The sequence below is a fragment of the Apium graveolens genome, chromosome 2, assembly GCF_009905375.1.
Source record: "Apium graveolens cultivar Ventura chromosome 2, ASM990537v1, whole genome shotgun sequence".
NCBI lineage: Eukaryota > Viridiplantae > Streptophyta > Magnoliopsida > Apiales > Apiaceae > Apium > Apium graveolens.
In genome coordinates this window covers 39,023,461-39,051,092 of record NC_133648.1, presented here as the reverse complement: position 1 = coordinate 39,051,092, position 27,632 = coordinate 39,023,461, and the positions used below count along the sequence as shown (strand labels likewise).

Below are 27,632 nucleotides of genomic sequence, written 5' to 3'. Positions count from 1 at the left end.
AAAACATGTAAAAATGAGTAAAAGAAAAGAAGAGAAAGGTATTTTACCTGAAGTGAAGGATTTGGGGCTCAAAAAACTAAGACCTACAATTATTTGTCCGAGATTTTTAAGAGAAGAAGAGAGAAAGAGAATTCAGAAATGAGAAAGTGAGGAGTGATTGACTCTACTCACTCCTTTATATAAGGAAGGAAACGAAGATGAAGGGACAAAAAGCCCAGAAAGTTGGAAGCCCAAAAGAAAAAAGCCCAGAATCTAGAACATTCCAGAATATTTCCGAGCATTCTAAATAATTCTAAAGGAAATTATAAATCGAGGCCCAAGTCAAGGCCCAAATCAAAGCCCAAATCCAATTAGGATTTAAAAAAATAGAGGTCCAAATCCAATTAGGAATTAGAAGAATTCAGGCCCAAGTCAAGGCCCAAATCAAAGCCTAAACCCAATAAGGATTTGGAAAAAGAGAAGGCCCAAACAAGGCCCAATCCAAATTGAATTAGGAAGAAGCCCAATAAAGACCAAGGTAGAGGTCGAATTTGAGGTCGTGAATTCTATTCGAATTCTTTCGAACAGGTGCTCAAAAATTATGGGTAAAAAAGACCAGGTTTGAGGTCGAAATCCAGGTCGTGAATTCTATTCGAATTCTTTCGAACAGACACCCGAAAATTACAGGGAAAAAAGACCAGAATTGAGGTCGAAATCCTTCGACCAGGATTGAAAGGCTGGCCCAAATTCAACTAGGATCCAGGTCGAAATTTCGACTAGGATCCTGGACGAAAAAGGGCTGAAAATTTAAAAATATTTGTGAAAAATTGCAGAAAATTTGGAAAAATCTCGGAAGTAAAGGGAAAATTCCTGAAAAATACCAGAAAAAATAGGAAAAAGATAAGAAAATAAAAAGGAAGTTTTTAAACGACCATGAAGCCGCGTACAAGGCAAATCGTTGTAAACGTGTAGGTCGCTCCACACTTTACGCAAAATGATACCCCGTAAGGGAATGAATGAACTTAACTTTTGCGAAATCTTATACAGTTTCCCAAAAGTTGGGGGCAAATGATAGGGATAAATAAATCCTGATTGTGTAATTAAATATTACATTAATTATACACGATTTGAGCTACTAGACCCAATAAGAAGATGTATGACATTAAGACCAAAAAGCTTAACACATTGATCAGGCCTGATGGACCAGATCAGGCCTGATTGAACAAAGAAGGCCCAAAACCCCTGAATATTAATTAATAAGGGAAAAATTAGCTATTAGAAAAAGTCCCAATAAGGACATAAATCCTTGCAGATTAGCCTCTAAGGGACCTAGAAGGATAAGGAATCAGTTTCCTACTATTTAGGACTCCAAATTCCATTCTAATTCTGAGACTTGGCTACCAAGTCTCCTATACCAAGTCTCCTATAGCAAGTCTAATTCAAGGACCACCAACATCTATATAAGGGACCTCACCCCACAAATCAGAACTAAGTTTTTTGATTTGATCCTTGACAATCAGCAAGGTACGCAGGCATCTTGTTAAGGCAGATTGAGTCACAAAACACAAGAGCAGTCAAATCGAGTCTCGAAACTCACGTTCCTTGGTAATAAATACAGCAATTATATACCTTAGTTTCTAATCCATAACATTACTTAATGTAGTTATACGAGTACATGTATATTTTAATAATAGAGTTGTAATTCTTTTAATTGAGTTATGCAATCAGAAGTTCCCTCGTATATTTACATAAAAAATTATTAGTATCCAACCTAAGTTAGTTGATATGTAAAAATTTTGTACCTGTATGTGAAGTTTTATTCATATTAGTTATGATTTTTTATATTAAAATAATTTTTTTCGAAAATTATTAGTTAGAACTGTAAAATAATATATATATATATAATTTTTTAAATTTAACTTTTTGTCATAATTATTATTATATATATTCATGAAATTTCATATTTTTCTAAAATTTAAAATCATCAAAATTTGAAATACTTTATTTTAGTTACTTAAACCTTATTATATTATGTGTTAATAGTTTTTTCATATGAAATTTGTAAATTAATATATTAGAATTCCATTCACCATATTAGCTAAATTATTTCCATATTATAATATTTTTTAATAAAATTATATTAAAGAATAATTGCTAATTATATTTGTAGAAGGACAATGGTAAATTTTTCACACCAATTTTTATTTTTTATTAAAGATTGTAAAATAATATATTCCAATCCCGTTTATCTTTGCAAAGTGGTTTTTTAATTAAATAAATTTTTTGAATAGTATATAATATAATAAAAAAATAATTACTAATTATACATTTTAAAAAAACTTCAACTATTATTAATTACTCCTAAATTATTTAATTTCTCCGAATATGTAGAATATATATTATTATATTTATATTACTTTTTTCCTCTTAGTTTTAAGTTTTTTTATCGACCATTTAATATTACCTATGATATGATATTACCTATTATATATCATGCTCTCCTGGTCTTGATCGTTAGGCACATCACCCTCCATCCAACATTGTATTTTCTTATTTTCTTTACACATAAATTATTAATTTATCCATGACGAAATCATACCATCAATACTCAATATCAAGCTCTTTAAATTATTCAAGAGAAAAATTTATGTGCATAAGATCAAATTTTGCTTAATGTAAAAATACTTGAAGGTATCCTGGGTCCGCCTCTGTCTTTTTAAACTGATCAGCAATTGTCTTTTAAGACATCTCTTCTTAACCTGAATGCAGGGAAGGAATTGGAATTTGGGGTGGCAAAATTTTTTTAGCAGTAATTAATATATATGTTTAATTTATTATATATTAAATAAATTAATAAATATTATTTTTAACAATTTAAATGTATAAAATGTACTTAAATTCGTGTATTTAAGTTTCTAACTATTGTAAATATCATTAATATTAGTACTAAATTAATAAAATTTATACATTATTGAGGGGGCGAAAATTGAAAATAATTTTTTTTTATTACTAAATATATAAATATGTAATTTTTTCCATAAATTTTAATACTAATTTTATGATCATAATGGAGTTTGGGGTGGCGGCGCACCTGCCGGCCATCCCCTGCCTCCGTCCATGGCTGAATGTGATTTGGGGGGGCTGACTTTTGGAGCTAAGCTGAGATAATTGCAATTTCTTTCCCTATTAAGAAATGTTAAGAAATAATATGGTGGTGACTCCCGAGGGCTCCGTTGGATTTCTAGATGAGTTGAATAGAGAATTTGTAAAATTAGGCTAGTTGAACATAATCTTGCAAAAATAGGCCACTACGCCACTTCAAGTGGCATTGGACCAAACTATGCCACTTGAAGTGGCGTAGTCTATATTTTTTATTCCCTTTTTTATGCTTTCCAGTTCGTCGAATGGTCTCTTAATAACATTCTAATAAGGTTTTTGAGAGTATTAGAAAGCATGACATAGTTTTACAATTTTCATTTTTTTTGCTTAATGTTGTAGTAAAAGTACACTACTTTTGATAAAAAAAAATTAGGGAAAAAAATTAAAGAAGCTATATTTATATATACCCGAACATGCTTCCTTAGAAGGAAATGTGAACTATTATAAAGAAGAGTGATTTTATATATTTTGTAAATACAGTTATTTACTCCCAAATTTAAAAATTGTAACTTATTTAGTAATATTTGTACCCTATTTTGACAAAAAAAATTCAAACTAAGAAATTTTTTTTGAATAAAAGGTTTTTAACCACCCGAAAATGGTACGAAAGTATAAGGAAAATATTTGGATGAAGGGTAATTTATAATATAATTGAAAAAATATAAATATATGAATTTTCTACAAATTGGTTGATGAGACATACATATGTAATTCAAACGATTGTGTTTTCGAATGGCATTTTCATGGATGTATAAGTATTATCATAATTAATACACTGTAGTTTAAGAAGACCTGCAAATCTGAATACTGTATCAGATTTCCTGAAGGGTAGCTTAATAACTTATCACAATTAGTACAAAAGTTTATGTAATATTGTAGACAAATAAATGTGAAGATAAGTGCATATTTCATTGAAATGTGGAACAAAGTACAATTCTAGGGAACATCAAATAAGTAAACATAGAATGAGAAAAATATATTGCAACTGAAAATGGGAAAATGAAAGAAACTCTCAAATGTTTTAGTCATCCGCAAGATTAACTACGTATTGATCAAACTCTATGTTCTCATTTTTGTTAGCAATGTCGTCATCTATATCCTCATCTTCTTGTATCTGAGGGGATGTATTCATATGACCTCCCTCCCCATGTCCGTGGGTTGAGGCGTACGTACTCGCTTGTGTATGACGTGATGGTCAGGGGTCGGGGCCCTTTGTGCTATGACAGATGGTTGTAGCCATACCAGCATCATCGTGGCCTTGAGAAAAATCCCAAGTTTGACAATATATTTTGCATATTTTATATCCCACCGCTGGTCCTCTTCACGTATCCTTTCAGCCCTACATCTTGCGATATCATTCTCGTACTCCCTTTTTCTCATCTCAAGCTCGTCCTTCATGAAGTGCTAGTGTTTGCACATTTGCTTTAACTCATAGTCATGTTCCTCCTTGGTAATGTGTCCAGCGTTGAAACTCTGGTTTATGTTTTATTCATACTCGATGGAGGATCTCATAAACTTCAAGTGCATTTCCCCATAGCCAACAAATTGTTCATTGTCACGGACGACATATCCTTGTGCGGCCCGTATACCTCGCATTCTTCTAACAAATTGTTTTATAAGACAGAGTTCTGCTCGTTTTGCTTCAATAGCTACCTGAGATTCGGTCCATTTATACCAATTAACTTCCCCGTTATTCACAATTTCAGAAGTTGCGTGACCCTTACCCTTGTCCATGACCCGAGTGTAGAACTCCAAAAATTTAGAAAATGTATTACTAGAAAGGGGGGAAATTTAGAAAATGTAGTGGATGACTTATAGTTTTTCAGATATTTATAGGTAAAATTTTACATTGTTCAAATGTTATATGAAGTTGTGTAGTTAAGAATGTGAAAATATTTGATGTCATTGGGGCAATAATTTTGAAGATAAAAGTATTCATTTGTGTCATTGATTTGAGAACAGAACCTGAGTTGTCAAATCATTTTGAAACATTTGCATGTGACTACTCCTGTGAATTTATGAAATGTGCAGTTCTTTTAAGTACACACAGTACTTATTTTAACTTATCATATTTGTGAGAAGATTCGCACATGGCATGTTCTACTGCAACTTCGTGAAATCATTTGACAAGTCGACTTTACTTTTTAAGAGTTGGCAAGTCGGGTTTAGTTTTATAAAGTTGATAAGTCCAGGATCCATGGTGGATACTGAATGTTTATAGATATTAGTAAGTTGTTTTGATGTTATGTTTTTGTGAGGGTGTCTAAAAATAATTTGCATACTTGCGGACTTTTATAATGTAATTTTGTGTGGATCCACCTTATGAATTCCCGTAAAATTGAAAATAAAATCATAGTGAAAATTACATTATCATATTTATGTAGCTGGGCGCAATGGACATTTTTACTCCGTTTTGTGTGACCTTCTTGATGGCAGGCACTGCATTTGTTGGCCGAATGTGAAGCATCCATCTCCGTTCTTATTCTCACGGATTGGCCCTTTTCACCACGTTTTTTCTTCTTCTTCTTGAGGGACTCATCGACCACCAACTTACCATACATTTTTCATTTTAGGGGTAATTGATAGTTCCAATATTCAGCTGGTTGTAGTGGATATATTAATGGTATATACAATTTTTGTTGTTCTCCGTTGTAGTGAGAAGGTTCAATGAGATGCTTCCATTGAATGCTATTTTTTATACATCATGCAACTGCATGAGAGCACGGCATATGATTTGTTGCCCATTTCCCGCACATGCAAATACGCTCTTTTTGAAAGGAATATGTCCTAAGTCCAATCATGTATGAGGATTTAGGAATAACTTTTATGTAATCTGTTTTAATTTCATTGATATTAATAAAAGACTTGTTTTGTTTTTATTACGGGCTCTATCTATTTAAGTGTTTAAATAAGATATACCATAGTTTAGAGTAAAGCTTTTATGGATTATGATGAGATCATAATAGTGAGACCTAAAAGATGATAACTCTAAACTTAAATAGTTCCTGGTCATAGGATTACTAACTGGTAATTAATAATCCGCAAAGATCGGTACATACTATGCTTGCTTCATTATGAAGGATGTCTGTTCTCATAGACATTTGTGTGGTGACACTATAGCTAGTATGTAGGTGCTTATTATAGAATAAGTTCACTGAACATGACTCGCACAGCTGAACAACTGATGGAGTTCACTCACGTGTCAGCAGTTGTTCACATAGTGATAGTTGTACAAGTATCCTTAGACTTGAGGTCATCATAGTCATCTTGTGTACACTGAACTATACTTTGGTTTAGTTCTTAGTCTCCAGGGACAATTATTAGGGCTCTACTGGGTATAGGAATTTGTACACGAAGATAGTGTATGATCAATAAAGGATCTACCCCTTCCAGTGAAAGAAGCGAATGTTCAAGGCTGATCCACTTATGCTAGTTCAGGAATCTCTGGCCAGAGTAAATGAAATTAGAAAGGAGTTTCTAATTTGTATAGAACTACGCATAGTAAATGGTAAGCAAGTGATTAAATTAGATAGGCTTGACACGAGATCCATGCCTTGTATTTAATCGGGACATTGTAGGGTAGAAGGAGTTTATTGTACGGTAACTATTCACTGAATAGGTTCTTGGTATTCTAAGCAGTGAATTCATATTATCCGGATAGTCGCGATATACTGAGAAGTATCCCTCACGATGTAGAATAAATATGATTAATTAATTAATCATATTTAATAAATTAGAGAATTTATATAAATAATGATAAAATAGTTTTATTATTATTTATTTCTACTATCAGCTTAATATTGAACCTACAGGGTCACACCATAAAAAGAGAATGATTTTATGGTGGAGGAATTAATTAATAATGGCTAATAATTATTTATTTGTGAAATAAATAATTAATTGGCAAATTTAATAATTGATTAAATGAGATTTAATTGATTATAAATTAACTAAGAAAAGTTCTTAATATTATTAATTAAGGATTTAATTTTTGGAAATTAAATCAAGAGAGAGAATTATTTCTAAAGTGTTTAGAAAAAGGATTAATAATTAAAAGGTGTTTTAATTATTAATGAGAATAATAAATGGGATAATAATAATAATAATATTTATGAGAAAATTTTAGCTGAAAATTTTGCCTATAAATATACTATTATAGACCCTATTTTTATTCGAACCCAAAAAAAACCCAAAAGTTTTAGAAAACCAAATTCTCTCCACCTCCTTCCTCCTCCTTAACATCGTTTTCTTGGTGGATACCGGTGGAGTGCTTCACACTTGAGGAGCAACTGCTAAGGATCTCTGATCGTTGTCTCCGAATTATTTTAAAGGTTAGATTCGATCCCTACGTTTTTACCACGATTTATATGCTTTTATTTAGGGCTGTGCATTCGGTTAAAACCGAACCAAACCGAATTTTTTTTCGGTTAACCGAAACCGAAATAAGGGAAAAATGCTACCGAAAACCGAACCGAAATGTATTCGGTTTTAACCGAAACCGAACTAACCATTTCGGTTATTACCGAAAACCGAAAATATAAACCGAAGTTTAAGAAAATTTGCTAGAACTTCAAAAACTCAGAGTCTCAGACCATATTTTAAGTTTAGAATCAGAAATTCAGCATTAAGTTTACAATCAGAATTTAAAATATTCAAGTTACAGGCCAAAATCATTGAGTTTACAGCCTACAAGCATTGATAATAGAAAATTAGTCTAAATATTAAATTGTAGAATTTAAATTGCCATTGACTTTTTGTTGGTGTTGGTCCTGTTGGATGCTCTGCTTCTGGGTCTGGCCTTCTGCAATTCTTCCTGGTCTCAGTTCTGACTTATGCCTGCTTCAGAATTCAGTTCTTTTCTTCCTGCAAAAGAGGTCCAAGGATCAGGAAATAGAGAATATCGTTCCGATTAACTAGAGTGCAACACCTAATTCAAACTTCAACTAAGAACAGGATACACTGTAGACTGTAACTCTAAACAGGATACACTACATTGAAAGGCCAACAATATTTTACATCATAAGTATTAGTTGCAACAAAAAGTACTAGTAATTAGATCAACTACCATGCAAGCAGCAAGATAACCAACCGAACCTCTTGTAATAAATTATACATCCAAATTAAGCAAAACTTTTAACATTTGAATATGCAAGAACATGATAACACGTCTGTACAATGAAAATCTAAAAACTGATCATGATAATCCATCAAACACAAAGCAGCACATTGTCTACATATTATATTACCCGGGATGTTATCAAATATAAGTTAAACTTCGACAGTGATAGTTTGGACCAGAAAGCTGAGTAGAAATAAGCTATATATTCAAATCTGGATTTAAATAAAATAAGCTAAATGTTCTTTTCTGGCCTTAATTTTAGATTAAATAAGTGAACATTCTCAAAGTGGTAAGTTACTTTTTATCTTTTCAACCAGAACAAAGTAACACAGTAACATACATTTTCAGCCAGAAATAATTCACAGTCCACATCCTGAATCCGGCTGGTAGTGGCTGGTGTTTCTGTTAATATAAAAAAAACCATGTCAAACAAAAACATAGCAGAATGATAGTAATTTTGTACATGATGCATTTCAACTTACTATTGATCTAGCTCAGTGCTGGTTCCAGTGGATGATGCTGCTGTGGAACTTGCGTCAACTTTCATCTTCTCAAGTGCTAAAAAACAGATTGTAAAATGCTATTTCATAAGTAATCAGTGTAAATTAAAAAGTAATAGAAACTGAGATTTTATGCCAGAAGCAAAGGACTGAAATTCTAGCATACCTTCATCAAGTTGTCTCATTTCTTCGGGGTCCTCTTCAACACTAATAGCTTTTACGGTCTTTCTCATCCAATCTTGAGCACAAATAAGTGCTTCGACCATTTTAGGTGTTAGGGAACTCCTAAAATCATTGAGAACTCTACCACCCGTGCTAAAAGCCGATTCCGATGCAACCGTGGATATTGGAAAAGCTAAAATATCCCGAGCCATTTGAGATAAAACGGGGAATCTCATTGAATTATTTTTCCACCACTCTAAAATATCAAACCCATCCAAACAACTATATGTTTTTGGTTTTTCACTCAAATATTCCTCCAAATCGGATGCACTACCATCACTTGAAATCAATCCAATATCTTTCTCAAATTGCAACCTCAACAATTGAGATGGATGCACTTGGCTAACATTTTCTTCCCTTCTTTTCTCTCTAGCTTCATCTCTTTTTTTGTTTGTTGCCATTTTAAATTTGTATTCATTGAACATTTTGTTTAATGTCCCTTCTAAAGACTTTCCCATCGACCCCCCCCACCTCTTCTCCATACATGTGCTTTAACATGTACACCACAAATTGTAACTTGTGCCTTGGATCTAGTACCACCGCAATAAATAAAAGATTGTTCATTTCGGTTGGATCTCCCCAATACTTGTTAAACTTACCCAACATTTCTTTTCCAATCACATACATTTGATCATTACTACCATATGTCCATTCATTCAAGATAGCATGAACCGCATATATCTCATGTAAAAAAATATTGGAAGTAACATAAGAAGTTCCCGAAATCTTCACGGTTAGATCATAAAAAATTTTCAAGAACTTTGCAAATTTTCTCACGGTAATCCAATCTTCACTTGTAGGCCTACCATCAACATTGTCCAATTTGAGATTCTTTTTATACCTAGGATCTTGTGTATCATACCTACTAAATGCTCTCTCATACTCTTCCGCCACATCTAGCATTTTATAAGTTGAATTCCATCTAGTATCGACATCAAGAATTAAAGCTTTATTAGTCTCAATTCTCTCAAATTTTGCACATTCCATAAACATGAACTCTCTAGCGGGTGACAATCTCACATACTTAACGGCATTTCTCACCTTACTAATTGATTTGTCGAATACACCCAATCCATCTTTTACAATTAGATTTAGAATATGAGCAACACACCTCAAATGCAAATTTTCACCATTCAAGACACTAGTTTCCCAATTCCCAACTCTCTCTTTTAATTTTTGCAATGCAACATCATTTGAAGTAGCATTATCTACCGTAATAGATAACACTCTAGTGATTCCCCAATCCACCAAGCACTCCTCGATTGCCATTGCAATTGACTTACCTTTATGACTATCGATTGGACAAAAGTTTAGGATTCTTTTATGCAACTTCCAATCTTTATCAATAAAGTGTGCGGTCAAACACATATAATTAATTCTTTGATTAGAAGTCCATGTGTCCGTAGTTAGGCAAACACGTTGTGTTGGTTCACGCAATGAGCCTTTTAAATCATTCTTTTTAGAGCATACATTCCATAACAATCACGTACAACCGTCCATCTAGATGGAATTTGAAACATTGGTTGCACAATAGCCATAAACTCTTTAAATCCCGCACCCTCCCCAAACTTGAATGGTAATTCATCTACAATAATCATCTTAATATACTTTTCTCTAGCCAAATTCTTGTCAAAAGTCCAACTAGTCAATGATGTGTTTCCACTATCCTTATTACCTTGAAAAGCTAGTTTTGTTTGACGACCTTCAACATTGAATAACTTGCAAGATTTCAAATGATTATGCAAACTACTAGTACCATTCCTAGAAGTATTTGCACTTAATTCCTTAGAAAAATACTTACACTTACCTTTAATAAGGTTCCCTTGTTCATCTCTAATTTTTTGATAATGATTCCATACATTGCTTCTCGATTCCATCGGCTTTCTCTTTCGGGGATTCGAAGCTACGGTTTTGCTTGGAGCTGGAGTTTCATTTTCAAGTTCTTCTTGGTAATCACGCTCACCTTCCATCTAAAAAAACAAGAAAAAATGAAATAAACATAAGATACAAACTGAACAGTAGTCACTACTCACTAGTCAGTAGGCATTCTGGATTTCTGGTGAACAATAGTCAGTAGACACAGACACTGACAGTCTCATAGAGACAAATTAAACAAGAATGTTCAATACATATTTACATACACAAATCCTCAAATGCACAATTCACAAATTAAACAAATTATAAATTATAATTTTTGTATAACAATTCAAAATAAAAAAAATGAGGTAAATTAATTTATGTATAATTTCTCCCTCTCCCTATACTATTATTTAAGAGAACTAGAGAAGCCATAAATTCAACAAATTATAATTTATATATATATTTATACATATATAAATATATATATACATATGCTTTAGTCTTCACAAATCACAGCTTCACTCTTCACCATCACCACTTTTTCTTTTTCTTTTAGAATTAACATCACCAAATCGAATTAAGTTTAACATCACAAAATCGTATACCTTGAAAAATTGAAAATTGAAGACCTTGAATCTGGAGTGACTCTGAATCGATGGACTCTGCTCTGGCCTCTGGTCCTCTGGAATTGGATTATTGAATCAATGGTCTGGTCGTCTGGGTTTGGTTTGTGAGAACTGAGAGTGAGAACAAGAGAAGTGAGAGTGAGGTCAGGACACAGACAGACAGAGATAGATAGACGACCTAGTATTATAAATATTTTATATTAATATATTATATAAACTTCGGTTATTGTTTTCGGTTTTCGGTTAACCATGGTAAAAAACCGAATTACCGAAAAACCGAACTCCTAAAATTTTACTACCGAAAACCGAACCGAATTTTAAAATTTGGTTAACCGAACCGAAATTATTTCGGTTATTCGGTTCGGTTTCCGGTTAACCGAACCGAATGCACACCCCTACTTTTATTTGGATTTTATGTGTGGAAAAGTGTTTTGCCATGCCCTGCTGCGATTAAAATCCAACAATGGTATCAGAGCATAGGTTGTATGCATATAGATCTGTGGTAAAAATTTCAGAATTTTATGTGCTTGTATGAATTAATTATGATTTTTACAAGTTATATCATGGATTAATTTTGTCTGATGAGAAATCGTTTCTCAAAATAATTTTGAATGTTGATCTGGGTTCTACAAGTGTTGTAGATCGTCTGGGTATTTTTTCATAATTATATGATGTATAGATTTTTTATTATGAATTTTTGAAGTTCTTGTAATTAAATTCGTAATTAAATAAATCAAATATATATATATATGAATTGTAAGTATGTTTATATATTTGTATATCTACTGCTGTTGTCTGTTGTTTGCTGCTGCACGGAGAAAAAGCAAGAGAAAGACAGATCATGCGGCCCGTTGTTCGAGGAGGAAAAGACGGCGGCTGCTGCAGAAAAGAAAAAAAAAGGGGGTGTCGCGCATTCCGGGAATGCGTTACACCCTGTGGCGCATTCACGGAATGCGTTACACCTTTTAATTGGTTAAAAGGGTTGTAACGCATCACCGGAATGCGTTACAGGGCTTGTAACGCGTTCCTGTAATGCGTTACAGCCCGACTGTTTACATTAAATTTGATTTTCTGGGAGTTTCGTAACTCCGTTTTGGGCGTGCAATATACCGTTGGATTCATTTTTCCGAGACGGATCTAATGGAGTGATCAATTTTAGTTTATATAAAAGTTTTGAACTGTTTATATTTCCGGAAGTGTTTTAAAGCTATTTTTAACTGTTTTAAATGCTTTTAAATGCTTCATGTGATACATAGAGATGTATAATGCTTAGACTAATGTGCTAGATGATATAACATGCCTACCTTGATGTTTATTCATGTTTATATATGTGATATATGCTTAATTTATCATGCGATGATAGATTTAGGTGAACTTAAATGAACATAAGGCGTTTGTTAGACAACCTAGTATAGTGAAATTGTTTCATAACCTTAATAATAATATTATGAATAGAATCATGAGATTCTTGTGTTTATGAAACACGTAATTGAATATGAATTTTCAATATGAGAGAAAGGATGATTCTGTCAACAACAGATTTCTATATGTAAGAAAGAGTTATTAAGTGACGCCTCTTGACAATGCTCCACCCGGTCTGGGAATCATCTGATTATTGATTATTGATTTGAAATATTTAATTTAAAAGGAAGAATTTCTTTATAATATGATTATGATTGTAACGTAATATAATCCCTCTAAAATTAAATAATATCAAGTAGTAATTGGCCAATGATACAACGGGCTTGTGTCGGTCATAGCCTTCCAACATGATAGAAAGTAGTTCTTATTTTTGAATCATTGTCGGTTCGTGCTACAGCCGAGGGCTTTGATTTCGAAATAAGAAATACTTGTCTATTATATAGAGATGTGTACATTGAATAAGAATCTAAAGGTCGGTACGTGCTACAGCCGTGGGCCTTTGGGGACTGATTCAACTGTACGGAATGTTAGGTTAGACTTGACTTAGAATATTGAGTTTGTCGTGCCACAGCCGAGACTCAATTATTCAAGAGACTAAAGTTTGATTAGGGAATAACATAAAATGTAATTGACAAGAGTTGTCTGCCTATTGAACATTACATGGCGGTTCGTACTACAGCCGGGGTTGTGTAATGGAATGTAGGATCCCTATTCCCACTAGCATTATGAATGCTTAATTTTTCACGTAGGGGGTTGAATAAATTAGGTAAACTAGTGGGAGCCACTTATGAATAAAGACCCGATTCATATAGTGTTTTAAAATGAAATCGAATATTTTCTAAGTGTTGTTATGTGTTTATCATTTACAGATTTACAATATACATTATGTCTTCTGCACTATCACTCAGGAGCATACTGGATGCTCACAAATTGACTGGTCATAATTATGCTGACTGGCTTCGAAACTTGAGAATTGTTCTCAGGATTGAGAAGTTGGAATACGTGATTGACTCACCTAAGCCTACTGAACCTGCTAGTGATGCACATAATGATGAACATGTTGTGTATCGTAAGTGGATAGATGATGCAAATGTTGCTCAATGCATCATGCTAGCTTCCATGAACATTGAGCTACAGAAGCAACATGAGCATATGGATGCTCACACTATCCTAATGCATCTACAAGAGTTGTATGATGTGGCGGGGAGGACAGCTCGATATGCGATATCGAAGGAGCTGTTCGGTTGTAGGATGTCTGAGGGATCATCTGTGAATGACCATGTACTTAAGATGATCAATTTGATTGAACGTCTTGGACAACTTGGTTTTGCCATGGATGGGGAGCTGAGCCAAGACTTGGTCTTGCAATCGCTTCCGAGTTCGTTCTCGCAGTTTGTTGTGAACTTTCACATGAATAAGTTGGATGTCAGCCTGCCTGAACTCCACAACATGTTGAAGACTGCGGAATCGAATTTTTCCCCTAAGAAGAGTTCTGTTCTTCTAATTGGTGAAGGTTCCAATCCTAAGAAAAGGAAGAGGAACCCTTCCAAGAAGAAGAAAGAAGGTGAGAAAATGCCGGTTCCACCAAAAGCTGAAGACCCCAAGAGCAAAGTTGTTTGCTTTCACTGTAACAAGGTGGGGCACTGGAAGAGGAAATGCAAGGTTTACCTTGCAGAATTGAAGAAGAAGAAGAAGAAGGGTAGTGAGACTACAGCTTCTGATTCAGGTATGTTCATGATAGAAGTGAATATGTCATTAAATCAAATTTCTACTTGGGTATTAGATACCGCCTGTGGTTCTCAAATCTGCAATTTGTTGCAGGGACCAAGGAGAAGTAGGACTCTTGAGGAAGAGGATGTGATTCTACTGATGGGAAATGGAGCAAGAGTTGCTGCTGAAGATGTAGAATCATTTCATTTACATATGCCTATGGGCAAGACTATTGTTTTAAATAATTGTTATTTTGTTCCCTCGATTGTGAGGAATATTATTCCCATGTTAGACTTGGCTGGATTTTCATTTATTATTGAGAATAATGAATGTTCTATTCTTAGAGATAATATTCTTTATGGACGTGGTACTTTAAATAATGGTCTGTATAAATGTGACATAATTTACTTCAGATTGAACAAACTAATAAAAGAAAAGGGATGATGAAAATCTCACTTCATTGTGGCACTGCAGTCTCCATTTAGTAGACATGGAGAGAGGGCTACAAATTTGCTAGGAATGGTACACACAGATGTATGTGGACCAATGTCTACGCAAGCCATGGGTGGATTTTCATACTTCATTACTTTTATAGATGATAGATCTGGATTCGGATATGTGTTTGATGAAACACAAGTCTGAGGCCTTTGAAAAGTTCAAAGAATATAAGTATGAAGTGGAGAAACAACCAAACATAGTATTATAACTCTTCGATCAGATCGAGGTGGTGAATACTTTAATGGAGTGTTTCTAGATTATCTCAAAGTAAATGGTATAGTCTCCCAGTGGACTCCTCCAGATTGGTATCTGAAAGGAGAAATCGAACTTTGTTAGACATAGTTCGGTCCATGATGAGCTATGCAAATCTTCCAGTATTCCTATGGGGTTATACATTGGAAACCTCAGCATATTTACAGAATAAGGTGCCTTCCAATCTGTTCCTCAAACTCCGTATGAGATATGGAAAGAAAGGAAACCGAGTCTTAAACACGTTAAGATTTGGGGATGTCCAGCTTATGTCAAGTAAGTTGACCCGGATAAGCTGGAATATCGATCCGTAAAATGTGGTTTTGTGGGATATCCTAAAGAGATTTTAGGGTATTACTTTTACACCGATCATCGGGTGTTTGTCTCCGGATATGCTACCTTCTTGGAAAAGGAGTTTATCCTTGAAGGAAACAGTGGGAGCAAAATTGAACTTGATAAAGTTCAAGAAGCACAAACTACTACGGATCAAGTGGAAACACCTGTTCTGACTGAACAACCTTTTGTGGAACAGCCCATTCATAGAACAGGGAGAGTGTCTCTCCAACCTAAGAGGTAATATGGCCTTGTCATTGAGAATGACAATGAGTTGTCGATCATTGATGATGACGACCCTGTAACCTATAATGAGGCTATGAGTAGTGTTGACTCAGAGAAATGGCATAGTGCCATGAAATCCAGAATGGAATCTATGTATACGGTATACAAAAGATAGATTATAGCAGATGGCCAGGTTGAGACCTATAAGGCCAGGCTTGTGGCAAAAGGATTCAAACAAAGGCAATGGATTGACTTTGATGAAACTTTTTACCTATAGCCATGTTAAAATCAGTTCGGATTTTGCTTGCAATTGCTGCTTACTACGACTATGAGATCTGGCAATTAGCCAGATGGTTTTCTTTCCAAGAGAAATGAAAACCTAGTGTGTAAGTTTCTGCGAACCATATGTGGTTTAAAGCAGGTTTCTCGAATGATGGAACATTCGTTTTGATGAGACAATCAAAGAGTTTGATTTTATCAAAAACGTAGATGAACCATGCGTCTACAAAAGGGTTAGTGGGAGCGCGGTAACATTTCTTGTATTGTATTGAATTAGAGTTGACACACATAACAACATAGCAGACCCACTCACAAAGCTACTTTATGAAAGTCACTTTGATCGTCATAAAGACAAGATGGGTATTAGATACTAGAGTGATTGGCTTTAGTACAAGTGGGAGATTGAAAGGAATATGTCCAAAGTCCAATCATGTATGAGGATTTAGGAATAACTTTTATGTAATCTGTTATGATTTTATTGATATTAATAAAAGACTTGTTTTGTTTTTATTACGGGCTATATCTATTTAAGTGTTTAAATAAGATATACCATAGTTTAGAGTAAAGCTTTTATGGATTATGATGAGATCATAATAGTGAGACCTAAAAGATGATAACTCTAAACTTAAATAGTTCCTGGTCATAGGATTACTAACTGGTAATTAATAATCCGCAAAGATCGGTACATACTATGCTTGCTTCATTATGAAGGATGTCTGTTCTCATAGATATTTGTGTGGTGACACTATAGCTAGTATGTAGGTGCTTATTATAGAATAAGTTCACTGAACATGACTCGCACAGCTGAACAACTGATGGAGTTCACTCACGTGTCAGCAGTTGTTCACATAGTGATAGTTGTACAAGTATCCTTAGACTTGAGGTCATCATAGTCATCTTGTGTACACTGAACTATGCTTTAGTTTAGTTCTTAGTCTCCAGGGACAATTATTAGGGCTCTACTGGGTATAGGAATTTGTACACGAAGATAGTGTATGATCAATAAAGGATCTACCCCTTCCAGTGAAGGAAGCGAATGTTCAAGGCTGATCCACTTATGCTAGTTCAGGAATCTCTGGCCAGAGTGAATGAAATTAGAAAGGAGTTTCTAATTTGCATAGAACTACGCATAGTAAATGGTAAGCAAGTGATTAAATTAGATAAGCTTGACACGAGATCCATGCCTTATATTTAATCGGGACATTGTAGGGTAGAAGGAGTTTATTGTACGGTAACTATTCACTGAATAGGTTCTTGGTATTCTAAGCAGTGAATTCATATTATCCGGATAGTCGCGATATGCTGAGAAGTATCCCTCACGATGTAGAATAAATGTGATTAATTAATTAATCATATTTAATAAATTAGAGAATTTATATAAATAATGATAAAATAGTTTTATTATTATTTATTTCTACTACCGGCTTAATATTGAACCTATAGGGTCACACCATAAAAAGAGAATGATTTTATGGTGGAGGAATTAATTAATAATGGCTAATAATTATTTATTTGTGAAATAAATAAATAATTGGCAAATTTAATAATTGATTAAATGAGATTTAATTGATTATAAATTAATTAAGAAAAGTTCTTAATATTATTAATTGAGGGTTTAATTTTTGGAAATTAAATCAAGAGAGAGAATTATTTATAAAGTGTTTAGAAAAAGGATTAATAATTAAAAGGTGTTTTAATTATTAATGAGAATAATAAATGGGATAATAATAATAATATTTATGGGAAAATTTTAGCTGAAAATTTTGCCTATAAATATACTATTATAGACCCTATTTTTATTCGAACCCAAAAAAAAACCCAAAAGTTTTAGAAAACCAAATTCTCTCCACCTCCTTCCTCCTCCTTAACATCGTTTTCTTGGTGGATATCGGTGGAGTGCTTCACACTTGAGGAGCAACTGCTAAGGATCTCTGATCGTTGTCTCCGAATTATTTTAAAGGTTAGATTCGATCCCTACGTTTTTACCACGATTTATATGCTTTTATTTGGATTTGATGTGTGGAAAAGTGTTTTGCCATGCCCCGCTGCGATTAAAATCCAACACTTTTAGCTTAACAACTTGTGTATTGCCTCCCTTTACCCCACCTTTGAACATATACTGATGTGTACGTACACTGAACATCGCTTGCATACAACTATAAGTTGTGACCATGTGTGCGGAAGCCTTGGTTTCTATCTTAGAAAGCATAGCTGATGAACGTGAACACAAATCTTCGCCCTTATGCATGCTGTCCTCAATAATATTTCGATGTTTGTCCAGAATTCTTACAGTCTTGTAAAATAGATACTCCATCATTGCTGTAACAGGAAGGAAATGAGCCCGTCGTATATTTCCATTGAAGCCTTCAATGATGTTTGTGGTAGTTTGTCTGTAACGATAACCATTTGTGTCGTAACACAGTGTCCATTTTTCGGCCGGTATTTTGCGAAGATATTCCAATGCCGGAGGGGATATCTCACCAATACTCTTCATACAGTCTTCATGTTTCCATACATGTGTGGTACTTCCAGCTTTCCACATCAACATTCGTAATTCACTGCCTGGATGCTTCGAACTGAAGTTGCTTCTGACATGGAAGAGGCAAAACATATGAATGCCGAACGGCTCAACGAATCCATTATGGCGATCTTTCATTGCAGAGATAATGTTTGCTGCACGGTCTGAAATTATGCATACGCCGAGTCTTTGTTGGAAGACATGTCTCCGTAAAAGTTTTAGAAACCAAGACACTTTTTCATGCGTCTCCTCATCTACCAGGGCATAACACAGGGGATAAGGGTGGTTGTTTGAATCGACACCCATAGCAACAAGTATCTTCCCTCTATATTTTCCCTTAAGGAATGTTCCGTCAATTGAAATGACTAGTCGTGCATGTTTCCACCCATCCATCATTTCTTTGAGACACCAAAATATACGCTTGCAAACAGACGTACCCCGTTCCTCAGAATGAGGAACAACATCAATCTCAACAGCAGATCCGGGATTAGCTGTTAAGATTGTTGCGAAGAACATTGGAAGACTTTCATATGTTATAGCCCAGCTACCATATACTTCTTCAATTGCTATCTGTTTCCCTTTCCATGCTTTGCTGTAATTAACTTAGTGATTGTATTCATTGATTACAAGTGGCAGGATCGTTTTGATTGCTTTTTCAGGAGTCTCTATGACCTATGATAGCCAATCATGAATGTCATCTAAAATTAATCCCTCAATATAAAGAAATAACATATTTAACATTTTACAGCTAACATTGGTACTGAATTATGTAAAAAATAACTTACAAGGGGTTTGACAATCTTAGAAATCATTCTTGCAGATAATTTTCTGTGATCCTGCAACGGCTGATTAACCATGCAAACATGTTGATCTTTAATAACAGTTATCTCAAAACATCAATGTGTCTTCTTTTTCGAAGCTGTTAACCTCCAATTACAGCCGGTCTCCGTGCACTTTACAGCTAACTGAGACTTATTACTCTTCGTCACAACGTAGTTCCTATCAGTCGCTATATGTACCTTCCTTATTGCATTTATGAGGCTATTTTTATCAGGAAATAAATGTTTACGATATAGTTCCACATGATCCTCATCCCAATCGAGATATATGTCGTTACGATTGTCCACCGTAGGAGTTGTGTATTCCTCGGTGACAAACCATGGCGCCCTAGCAATATGATGATGAGGGACAACTGTCCGAGTAACTTGTTCCCCCTATTAGAATTTCCTTCCTCATCCTCACTCTCAGAATCTTCATCTTCATCGTATGGCTCAAAAAGGTCATCACTAGATTCATTATCGTCCTCTGGCTCCCAACCCTGAAAATTAGGTTCAGTGAGGGCTAACTGCTTACCTGCACTTGTTTGAGCTACATTCCTCGCCGGAGAGATATTCATATCATCAATACCTCCTCTATCTTGTTCACTAGAACCACCTTCATAATCTCCATAATTTGGAGTGAACTCCCTTCTATAGCCACCTTGTTGGTTCAAACCCCCCTCATATCCTCCACCTTCTTGGGTATACTCCCTTTTGTATCCACCTTGTTGACTAGAACCCCCTGCACCCCTTCTATAGGTTTGTTGAGTAAGCTCCTCTTCATACGCAGGATGCCCCTCCGTAGCCTTGAAATACTTGATTTGACCACCCACTGGAAGGATATGCAGGATAATGAGATCCCCAATTCTCTGCTTGCAGACGGGGCTGCGAAGGTTGTGACCCCCAATTTTGTTGAAACGAGTATGGGTCATCGTTATGTATGTGCTCAACTTCAATGAACAACGAAACATCTCCACATCCATTAAGCATATTCTCAGGAATCCTTAACATGACTGTGACATCACTATCACAATTGATATCGCCAAGATAAAAAGTTTCGACAAGGTTGAATTTTCCTAAGAAAGGATACTTAAAACGCATCTTTAAATTCCAATGATGAGGACTGATTTGCATTAGATCGTACACAATATTTCTAAGCTCATCATATGTGGTTCTAGGTGTAACATACTGCATTTTTTTTTGGATCGATAGAATAATGGATATTTCCATCATCTCGAATAATTTCTCCACCCCAAAAGAAATTTACATGCACGAAACCATCCATTTCCCTAAAATATGAAAGTAAGAAACTGTGTTGAATGGTGCTTTACAGTTAAGAAAGTGGTTGTGGTTATGATGAAAAAATGCAATGGAGTCTGAGGGTGCTTTAATGAGAAACTAAAGTGATAGGATAAAAAGGAAATCTAATGAAAAGTCTGCAGAAAAGCTGAAAAGTTGTTTCTTGAAAATCTCACCATAATGAAGATAAGTGATATCTCCGAGAAGAAGAGAAGATAAGATGTGCTGTTCATAAATATTTAAAGCTTCGAAATATGTTTTGAATTTTATATTTCCATCAAATGATTATAAATTTTAAGAAATTATAAAAATGATTATTCCAATTTTAAAATTTAAGATAATGATCATTACAATTTCATAATTTAAGATATTATTTAAAATATTGAAATATGATATCAAATTTTAATTATCAATATTACAATTTTATTATTTAAGATATTAAATATTACAATTTTATAATTAATGATAGTATAAAAGTTTATTTTAAAAAAAATAATACTATCTCAAATGATTATTCAAATTTGTCATTCTATGATTTTTACAATTATGTTATAAATCGGACGCAACTTGGACATACGCAAAGGCAAAGGGGTCTAAAGGAAAAAACCATGCCACGCCACTTGAAGTGGCGTGAAGAGGGGTTCACGTACCTTTAAGTGCAACCACCGTCCCTTTTGGAACATAACCCTACTTCTCATTCAAAACAAAATACACTTGTAGCCGTCCTCCCTCCTCTCTCATCAGCCTCCTCCTCTCTCATCAGGTCTCTCCCTCTCTCCCTCTCTCTCCTTCTCTCTCTATCTCCCTCTCCCTCTCCCTCTCCCTCTTATCTCTCTCATCAATCTACTGTCAAAGTTTCAATTTTTTATGATTATTGTGGCCTAATTTTTATATTCAATTTGAGTTATGTAAATTACTGTGGATTTCCTTTTTTCAATCAATTACTGTGGAATTCTTGATTATGATTTTATAGATTTTTACTACATGTGTATGTAGACATAGAATTTGTATTGTTAGAAGAGATGATCTGCATTAACACATGATACACATTGACATTAAGCCTGCACTGCAATCTGATATGATTTTCGAGAAGTTAACAACTGGGGAAAGCATTGTAGGTACCGTTAAAAGCAGAATCTGATGTTTTGAAACCGAATTCTAGCCTAATTCTTCGAATGATTTGATTTCGAGTTATTTAATCAATGTAGTTTTACGGTTAAAAATCAAGAAAAGAACATGGAAATGATTGAGAGCTGTTGTAGTATCTTTGTCAAAGAGAATTGATGTTCATAATCCTTGGCCTGAAAAAATGCAGCACATTAATTGAATTCATGTAATATCTTATTTGTATCTTTGTCTTATGGAGTAAAAATTAGTAAAATGTCTCCTTCACAGACTCACTTGTGTAGTTCAGTAGTTGTGTCCTAGCTCTATGTTTAAAGTCACTCATAAATATTTACAGGTTCATATATATAGGCACCAGCAAAAATGTTTACGGTTCTGCTCCCTGCAATTTGTACAAGAATGCTCAATAATTTACTGAAGAATCGAATCCAAACATAACGGTTAATATTTATCACCGAGAAGAATTTATATTTGAATTTTTTTTTCGCTTCCTATGATGTTAGATGAAGTACACGTTGAATAACATAAGATCACTTTGTACCTTCCTCTAACAAGTAAGGGTTTTAGAAGGATTGATTACTAAACGGAATATGTTCTTGTTCCCGAGAAATGCTATTTAAGTTGATGAAAATCATATTTACTAGTTTTTATTAATTCAAGTTCTAGATTTGCAATTGGTTTGATTAAATCAGACAGAGTTTAGAGTGGTGCAGTTGATACATGATATCAAGGAGAAGCATCAGATGGTCCCTATATCTGCTTTAAATTAATAAGAAACACATTTAAATTGTAATTAGGTAAGAGTAGTAACAAATTTAAATTAATGTAGGGAATTAAATAATATTATTTAAATCTTACTTACACTAAGCTATATTTTTAATTTAAAAAAATAAGAAACACATTTAAATTATAATTAGGTAAGAGTAGTAACAACTTTAAATTAATTTAAGAAATTAGATAACTTATTTAAATATTACTTACACTAAACTATATTTTTAATTTTAAAAAAAATAAGAAACACATTTAAATTATAATTAGGTAAGAGTAGTAACAACTTTAAATTAATGTAGGGAATTAAATAACTATATTTAAATATTACTTACACTAAGCTATATTTTTAATTTAAAAAATAAGAAACACATTTAAATTATAATTAGGTAAGAGTAGTAACAAGTTTAAATTAATGTAGGGAATTAAATAACCTTATTTAAATATTACTTACACTAAGCTATATTTTTAATTTAAAAAAAAATAAGAAACACATTTAAATTATAATTAGGTAAGAGTAGTAACAACTTTAAATTTATTCAGGGAATTAAATAACCTTATTTAAATATTACTTACACTAAGTTATATTTTAAATGTAAAAAAATAAGAAACACATTTAAATTATAATTAGGTAAGAGTAGTAAAAGAAAGAAAAAATATAAAAATTCTCACAAAAAAATTGTAACAATAAATACAACTTTAAATTAATTTATTGAATTAAATAATATTATTTAAATATTACTTACACTAAGCTATATTTCTAATTTAAAAAATAAGAAACACATTTAATGTTTAATATAGCTTCAATATAAAACTTTTTAAAACTATTTAAATATAGCATTTAATGCTATTTTAATATAGCATCTAAGTTTTTTAAAACTTGAGCAGAAAAAAAGAAAAATGTTTAAAATTGATGTGGCATATTCAAAATTTTCTAACTTTTAACCCCAATAAACAAAATGAACATTGTACATATGATGTGTAAGATTAATTCACAATAGAAAGATATCTTAATTTCAAGTGTACACATAGAACTTGGACAGAAAAATCCACATCTTTTTAATTTTCAAATATCCAATTCTAACAAGCAAAATATGGATTTTTTTTAATAAAAAGTTCCAATCTTGGCATTTACCATGGCTCTTTATCGCACTGCTGTTGGCAATACACTAGCCGTTGCTGCATCTACTATGCCATCTAATTTTATTCCTACACTGTAACAGTATATTCTCGCGATAATAGTATTTAATGCTATTTTAATATAGCATCTAAGTTTTTTAAAACTTGAGCAGAAAAAAAAGAAAAATGTTTAAAATTGATGTGGCATATTCAAAATTTTCTAACTTTTAACCCCAATAAACAAAATGAACATTGTACATATGATGTGTAAGATTAATTCACAATAGAAAGATATCTTAATTTCAAGTGTACACATAGAACTTGGACAGAAAAATCCACATCTTTTTAATTTTCAAATATCCAATTCTAACAAGCAAAATATGGATTTTTTTTAATAAAAAGTTCCAATCTTGGCATTTACCATGGCTCTTTATCGCACTGTTGTTGGCAATACACTAGCCGTTGCTGCATCTACTATGCTATCTAATTTTATTCCTACACTGTAACAGTATATTCTCGCGATAATAGTATTTAATATTCTGATCTCCATTTTTCATGTAACAGGATTAAATGGCTCAACGTGAATTAATCCACCCTAGACCTGTGAGTGCCGAATTGCTCACTCGACAACATGAGTATCGTTCAGAGTTAGTTTGGAACGGACAGGTAAGCAGTAGATTTTTGAGTTACTTGTGGCAATGCATGTTAATGTTTCAAGCCTCACTATTTTTTTTGCAGATCACACAGCAGCATCTGCGCCTCCGTTCAGGCTTCAAGTTATATTGGGATACAGTTGCTGAATTTTCACCTCCACCACCTGTTATACAGGGCATTAGGGATGCCGGTTTTGAGAGCGTTTTCCTTACCGGGACCATGAGACATGATGTGGGGTTGATTACTGCTTTCGTTGATAGATGGCGCCCAGAGACACATACATTTCATCTGCGTTTTGGTGAGACAACTATCACACTGCAGGATGTATATTACATATTAGGCCTCCGCAGTTCTGGGCGTCCCGTGTCATTCACTGCAGGGGAGATATTTGATGCTAGTTCAGTACACGAGGTTCTAGGTGTTGCCCCTGAGACCGGCGTCATTGTATCAAATAATATAAAGATCAGCTAGTTGGTTCGGGAGTTTGGTGACTGTACATGTCTTGAAGAGGCTACTGATCCTGATTATGATGATCAGCTCTTGTTCCACATCCGTGTACACCTTCTGTTGATTATAGGGTCACTGATCCCAAACTCGTCGGGGAACCGCATTAGCATGCACCTGCTTCCATATGTGAGAGACCTTGATCAGATTGGTACTTTTAGCTGGGGAAGTGCATGTCTTGCCTATCTATATAGTCGGCTTTGCATTTCTAGCATAGGGAATGTCGTCGAGTTATGTGGCCCGATGACTCTATTACAGGTACATTTCATTTCACTGTTTTCCAGTTACGAATTTTCTGTTGCACATGGTAAACATTTTTATTATTTTTTGCCTCTTTGCATGGTCTATTAGGTTTGGATATACGAGCATTGCTCAAGGCTAGCTCCTAGGCATCGAGAAAATTATAACATGCGACATCCCCGTGCACTTAGGTAAATAACTAAACTACAAAAATTTCCTCCATTATTTACTTCAATTGAACATATCTTAGTAAAATACAATATTGTTATAGGTGGATGGTCCCAGTGGAGGCTGTACATGTGCAGTGACATTCAGCTCGTGGAATTCGTTACGAGCTTGATCACATGGTTGAGTCATCCTTCATATGGATGCCCTACGTTGACTGTGCACCGCAGGCCCATGACATCTCAGCCGACGAGCTGCAGCTGATGAGCGCCCCCTCTAAGTTGATATACATGCGTGTTGTGGAGTGGTGTTATACTGATCGCGTCACTCGGCAGTTTGGTTTTCTGCAGCACATCCCTACTGCATCCCCACACATTGGTCATCATACTTTCCATGGCAGTATTAGTAGGTGGCACTTGAGTATGGAAACTGTTATTGAGCTCTGGGAGCACCGACGTGAGGGCATCATTGCTGCACCGACATACATGCCTAGCAGGAGACCCATGTTCGTTGATGGATACCGCACATGGTATGACAGAGTTACTCGCCGATATATGATAAATCCCACTGTCTGGGCCTCTGAAGAAGGTTTTTTGGGGTCGCAGGGGCTTCTGCCCGTAGCTGTAAGTCTCGACTTTTTACTTTCATAGTTGTATATTAGAATATCCCGTCATATCATGCCTTTCTTAAAGTATTTTATTCATTGTGAAATAGGCTGAGGGTTTGTCCAATGCTTACCATGAGATACAGAGTTCTGAGGTGGCAGCTGATGATCCTATTGTTGATAGTGCACTACAGGGCATGGAGGTAACACTAGATGACACAAGTTATCATGTCCTACAGAAGAAACGCCCCCATCCACCTCCAACGGTGCCTACTGGACGTAGAATACCTCGTACTAGAGGTGGGAGTACTAGTGCAGCTTTTCCTCACCCTAGGCCAGCTCCCTTGGATGGATATGTACCGTGGGGTCATGCCATGGCTAGCGATGGATCAGCAGGATATGGTTTACTGGATCTCCTTGGGAGCACACTATGCAGAGGTATGGGCATGCATCTACTGGATCTAGTTCGCACCATACCTATCAGGGGTTTGGATAGACTTCTCAGGGGCATGGGTTTACTGGATCTCCTATGGAGCATACTTCTCAGGGCCGTAGATCTACTAGTTCTCATATGGAGCATACCTATCAGGGATTTGGACAGACTTCTCAGGGATTTCATGGTACTCATCCCTCCACTTTTCAGCATCCTCAGACAGGTGAGGGTTTCTAGGGCGGGACATATGGTAGTGGTTCTTCTTTTCAGACACCAGAGAGGGGTTTTCAGCCATTCATGTTGCATGATACCTCTAGGAGTAGATATGCCTCCCCTGTCATTTGTGAGGACAATGATGGTGATGACGAAGAGCCTCATGATGTGCAGGTTAGGCAGCAGCCCCCCAGAGCGGTGAAGGGCCAGTGGAGGATCTGTCACACCGGTGGCAGGTACTGTCGATGATTGTCTTCTCAGTAGTTATATCAGTTGCACCTCTTTCGTAGGCTTTCTACATGTACTTCATTATATTTCGAATTGTTTGTTTAATTTGTGCAACTTTTGTTTGGATTTACAAAATATTTATCAGTTTTATGCAATGAATAGTACCCTTCCTAGCTCTAATTATTCCTCAAAATTCAAACACATAAATTGCACATTACGTATTACATAAAATGGAAACATGATAAACAATTACAGCATGAGCAAACAATTACATTATTTTTAAAAATCAGCAAGGTTAACAACATATTGAGCAGACTCATCATCCTCACCCTCGATCTGTTTTTCATTCTCATCTTCCCCCATATGTACATATTGCTCATGAGCTTCAACATACCTTGATATTAAGCTATCTTCTTGTTCGATAGGGTTAATTTCTATTTTGTCATATTTCTGTAAACTTCATCCACCTGACGGATACGTTCCTCCTCGGGGAGGGACTTATCTTTATAAGCCATTTCAATCTTCTTTTTATCGGCTTTTATTGTGTCCAAGATTTTCTTCTTCTCCTTTCCATTTGATTTCTTCCCCGTTTTAGAATCTTTACTTCTCTTCCCACGTTCAACGGATTCAGCAAAACTTAGCTGACGCATACCTCTCTTAACATTTGTAGGTGTTGCTTGCCTTTTTCCCTTATCCATATTATGTTTAATATTATGTAAACACTTTGCACATATGCTTTCAACTTAGAAAGGTTGAGCTATTT

The 27,632-nt window shown here is 34.6% G+C and overlaps 1 protein-coding gene and 1 long non-coding RNA gene across 3 annotated transcripts; one reads left to right on the top strand and one right to left on the bottom strand.

The window, feature by feature from the left end:
* Positions 1-7,774: 7,774 nt before the first annotated feature.
* Positions 7,775-11,524, bottom strand: LOC141705955 (uncharacterized). Its single transcript, XR_012568546.1, has 3 exons — positions 11,445-11,524; positions 10,787-10,949; positions 7,775-8,001 (listed from the first exon to the last, which is right to left on the bottom strand). It is a non-coding gene; the product is annotated as an uncharacterized LOC141705955 (long non-coding RNA).
* A 9,984-nt stretch (positions 11,525-21,508) lies between these two features.
* Positions 21,509-27,049, top strand: LOC141707311 (uncharacterized). 2 transcript variants are annotated; one of them, XM_074510397.1, is made up of 6 exons: positions 21,509-21,579; positions 24,393-24,494; positions 24,567-25,244; positions 25,338-25,417; positions 25,498-26,014; positions 26,106-27,049. In XM_074510397.1, exons 5-6 carry the CDS (start codon positions 25,571-25,573, stop codon positions 26,841-26,843), a joined length of 1,182 nt encoding a protein of 393 aa, XP_074366498.1. In that variant the 5' UTR covers positions 21,509-21,579; positions 24,393-24,494; positions 24,567-25,244; positions 25,338-25,417; positions 25,498-25,570; the 3' UTR covers positions 26,844-27,049. The 2 variants fall into 2 exon arrangements, with proteins under 2 accessions (XP_074366498.1, XP_074366499.1); XM_074510398.1 differs by having other exon boundaries at positions 21,514-21,579; positions 24,428-24,494.
* The last annotated feature ends 583 nt before the right edge of the window (positions 27,050-27,632 follow it).

Excerpts from the sequence above, each read along its gene's own strand:
- LOC141707311 (XM_074510397.1), top strand. The coding sequence starts at position 25,571 with ATGGTTGAGTCATCCTTCATATGGATGCCCTACGTTGACTGTGCACCG. Across the intron at positions 26,015-26,105 it reads AGGGGCTTCTGCCCGTAGCT|GCTGAGGGTTTGTCCAATGC; the intron begins GTAAGTCTCGAC and ends ATTGTGAAATAG.